At 35.5% G+C, this 3,968-nt stretch overlaps 1 protein-coding gene across 1 annotated transcript in view; it reads left to right on the forward strand.

Annotated features, from left to right (window-relative positions):
• Positions 1-3,968, forward strand: part of LOC106527955 (aminopeptidase N) — a 20,930-nt gene continuing 16,962 nt past the window's right edge. Inside the window, exons 1-3 of the mRNA XM_014022981.1 lie at positions 1-208; positions 600-697; positions 1,300-1,416. Of these exons, the coding sequence (XP_013878435.1) occupies positions 69-208; positions 600-697; positions 1,300-1,416 (355 nt within the window). The 5' untranslated portion in view covers positions 1-68. The remainder of the gene's footprint in view (positions 209-599; positions 698-1,299; positions 1,417-3,968) is intronic.

Raw genomic sequence — 3,968 nt, forward strand, 5'->3', positions numbered from 1 at the left:
GGGCACCTCTCTGTAGGCTCAGGCTGGTTCAGGTCTTCTCTCTCAGACTCGGATCAGAACCAGAAAGGATGGAGAAGCGCTGCAGAGTCAGCTGGCTGTGTGTCCTCTGCGTGGTCCTGGCCCTGCTCTCTGTGGCCACCATCGTCACTCTGTGGACCATCGCTCTGACAGGAAGTGGAGGGGATGACGTCACCGCTCCTTGGGACAGGTGAGTGAGCTCAGGAGGAGGTCCTGCAGGAGGAGGTGAGGCTGGGATGTGTTGGAGGATCCTGATTAAACCTTTTAAAAGTGGTTTAATGAATGTGAAGTATAAAATCTTCAGATTAAAGTGTAGCTCCGCCCACAATGAACTAAAATGTTTGAGAACCTCCTGAGAGGTTTTCAGCTTTATGAGTTAATTTGAATCAAATGTCCGACTTCCTGTCAGTCAAACTTCTGTGGAGCCGAAGTTTAAAACATTTTCATTCCGATTGTTTCTGAATTCAGGATGAAAAAACAAAATGTTTACATTTAATGAGCAACTTTCTAAACTAAAACTAATAAATTCAGAGGTAAAGATCAGAAATCTGCTGATGTTTGTGTGTTTTTGTGTCCTTCAGCTTCCGTCTGCCTTCAGCTCTGCTCCCAGAGTTTTATAACATCAGCCTGAGGCCTCGTCTCAGACCCGAGCCAGACTCTGGACTCTACCTGTTCACAGGTTCACAACAAACAAACAGTTTTATTTGAAGTTTGACAAGTCAGCTCTGACAGAAGAAACGTTGATGTTGTTTGTGTTGTTTATGATCTTTGTTGTTATTTCACCAGCTGTTTAAAGTGCCTGTGACATCAAATTTTTGTAACAAATGTAAATGCATTTTTGGAAAGATAACTTTGATAACATATTGCAAAACAAATTTCACGCCATTGAGATGAATGGTTGTTGAGATATTTGCATGTGAAGAAACAGGAAGTGATGTCATAGGGGAATGTCTGCATGCAAACAGAGTGATGCTACAACAGTTAGAGAAGAATCTGATGCTTCTTTAGATTATTTTGAGTCACTATCAGAGTTGAAGAAGAGTTTAAACAAGATTGTTTCAATAAACAAAGAGAGTTTCTTTCTTAAAGAGTTCCCCTTTGATGTCACTTCCTGTTTCACTTTTCTGAGCCAAGTTCAAGAAAAAATATGCCAGTTATGAAGAAAAAATGGGTAAAATTATGTGTATTATGCTAATTTTCTTAAATATAAAAATGTTACATTTGACTTTTTGTATTTGAAGGATAAGCATGTCACAGACCCTTTAATCGTTTGTCCTTCAGGACGCTCCGTGGTTCAGTTCCACTGTGAGGAAGCCACAGACCTGATCCTGATCCACTCCAACAAACTGAACTACACAAAGACAGACCAGGGCCACGCTGCCAGCCTCTCTGCTGCAGGTACCACAACAACAACAACAAACAATAACAACATCAAACAACAAAAGGTCCTGCAGAAACCGTCAGTGTTGTATGAAGTACCACAAAGTGATACTTGAGTAAAAGTACAAGTACAGTATTACCAAAAACTGACTTTGGTAAAAGTTAAAGTCTCCTTTAGGAATATTACTTGAGTAAAAGTACAAGTATCTTATAAAACTTACTTTGGTAAAAGTTAAAGTCTCCTTTAGGAATATTACTTGAGTAAAAGTCTTAAAGTATGTGATATTTGTTGTAGTTAAGTATTAAAAGTCAAAGTATTGATTTAAAATGAGCAGTTAGATTTTCTGTAAGGACATTTATTAGGAGGTGACCTATGTGGTGCCGTTTGTAAAGTTACACAGTCAAAAATTACCACCAATATTTTTGTTTTATTTAGCCTTTTATAAGAAAAAAAAAGAACAGATTTATTTTTCAAAGTCAGTTTTTCACCATATGATTCATACATTTATAAATGTCATAGTTTATAAACTAAATATTTAACTTACAAATTAAATATTTAGTTAACAAGCTAAATATTTAACTTGTGACTTAAATAATTAGTTTCAAGCTAAATATTTAGCTTGAAACTAAATATTTAGCTCAAAACTAAATATTTAAGTCACAAGTTAAATATTTAGCTTAAGTAAATATTTAATTTGTAAGTTAAATATTTAGTTTATGAACTATGACATTATAAATTTATGAATCATATGGTGAAAAACTGACTTTGAAAAATAAATCTGTTCTTTTTTTTCTTATAAAAGGTTAAATAAAACAAAAATATTGGAGGTAATTTCTGACTGTGTAACTTTACAAACAGCAGCCCACAGGTGACCTCCCCAAAAACTGCAGAAATGACTGTTGTATTAAAAGAATGAATGGATGTTAAATTTAGGATGCACTAGTCCAGCTGTTTCTGTTTATATACATGTATCAAACCTTTTCCCCTAATAGTCTCAGGTTATCAACTAATTTCTTACTCCTTAAAGCTGATAAGACTGATTTTATGGTTATTGGACCTTCAAAACTTCACCACCTGTTCCAGAATCTTAGTTTAAATATTGATGGTCATAACATCAGATGCAGGGAAAAGGTCAAGAATTTGGGTGTGCTGTTTGACCCTCATCTAAAGGAGGTAACAAAGACTGGTTTCTATCATCCCAGGAATATTTCAAAGATCAGACACTTACTCTGATTTGAAAAAGCAGAGGTCCTCATCCAGGCTTTTGTGTTATCACGTATTGATTACTGCAACGCTCTTCTCTCTGGACTTCCAAAGAGAAGTTTTAAAGGCCTGCAGATTTAGAATGCAGCTGCTCGTATCCTAACTAAAACAAGGAAATACGATCATATCACTGCGGTGCTGTCACCTCTGCACTGGCTGCAGGTTTCTACGTGTTGTTTCTCACCTGTAAGGCCTCACATGGCCTAGCGCCTCCCTCCCTTTCAGACCTTCTCCACCCTTACATTCCATCCCGTGCTCTCTGATCTCAGGGCACTGGTCTGTTGGTAATCCCTAAGGTCAGATGTAAAACTATCAGAGGTCGTGCTTTTTTCTTTCCTGCCCCTTTATAGTGGAAGGATCTCCCTGCAGACATCAGGCTGGCCTGTTCTGTGGAAGCTTTTAAAGCTAAGCTAAAAACCCACCTGTCTTATACACTGCAAAAACTGTCCATCTTACCAAGTTTTAAACCTTAAATCAGCCAAAAAGTCTTTTTGATCTTGTTTTCAGACTGATTTACTAAACAAGAACTGGTTGTGTAAGAATAATCATCTTGTTTTCAGAATGTGTAAGATTATTTGTCTTGTTAGTCTGAACATTTGACTCAAATTATGTCAAACATTTCTGCCAGTGAAGTAAGAACATTTTACTTGGTAAGATTCTTGAAATAATAAAAAATTGACTCAAATCAAGTATTTCAAGAATCTTACCAAGTAAAATGTTCTTACTCCACTGGCAGAAATGTTTGACTTAATTAGAGTCAAATTTCAGACTAACAAGACAAATAATCTTACACATTCTGAAAACAAGATGATTATTCTTACACAATCAGTTCTTTTTAGTAAATCAGTCTGAAAACAAGATGAAACTTTTTTTTGCTGTATAAGGTTTTAAAACTTGGTAAGATGGACAGTGTTTGCAGTGATATGTCTTGAATTTTACATTTGTATTTCATCTTTTTTTCTAATGTTTTACGTGTTCTTACAACTTCTTTCATATTGATTTTTACCTTTTTAACTGTTCAGCACTTTGTTGAAAGAGCTTTATAAATAAAGTTATTATTATTATTATTGAAATCTATCTGAGGGCTGCGGCCAAATGTAATAATATAATTCATGAAATACAAATACTTCTTAAGTACAGTCCTTTTATTTGAATGATTCTGTCCTGCTGGAGTGTGACATGATTTGTTTGTGTACAAACTAATACACTATCAGAGTTTTATATATTTATACTTCTCATTCAATCACAGTTAAATTCTCTCTATCTAGGAGGCTCAGTTTATATGGATGTCCTGATGCATCTCAAT

The sequence above is a fragment of the Austrofundulus limnaeus genome, unplaced genomic scaffold (genome assembly GCF_001266775.1).
Source record: "Austrofundulus limnaeus strain Quisiro unplaced genomic scaffold, Austrofundulus_limnaeus-1.0 Scaffold353, whole genome shotgun sequence".
NCBI lineage: Eukaryota > Metazoa > Chordata > Actinopteri > Cyprinodontiformes > Rivulidae > Austrofundulus > Austrofundulus limnaeus.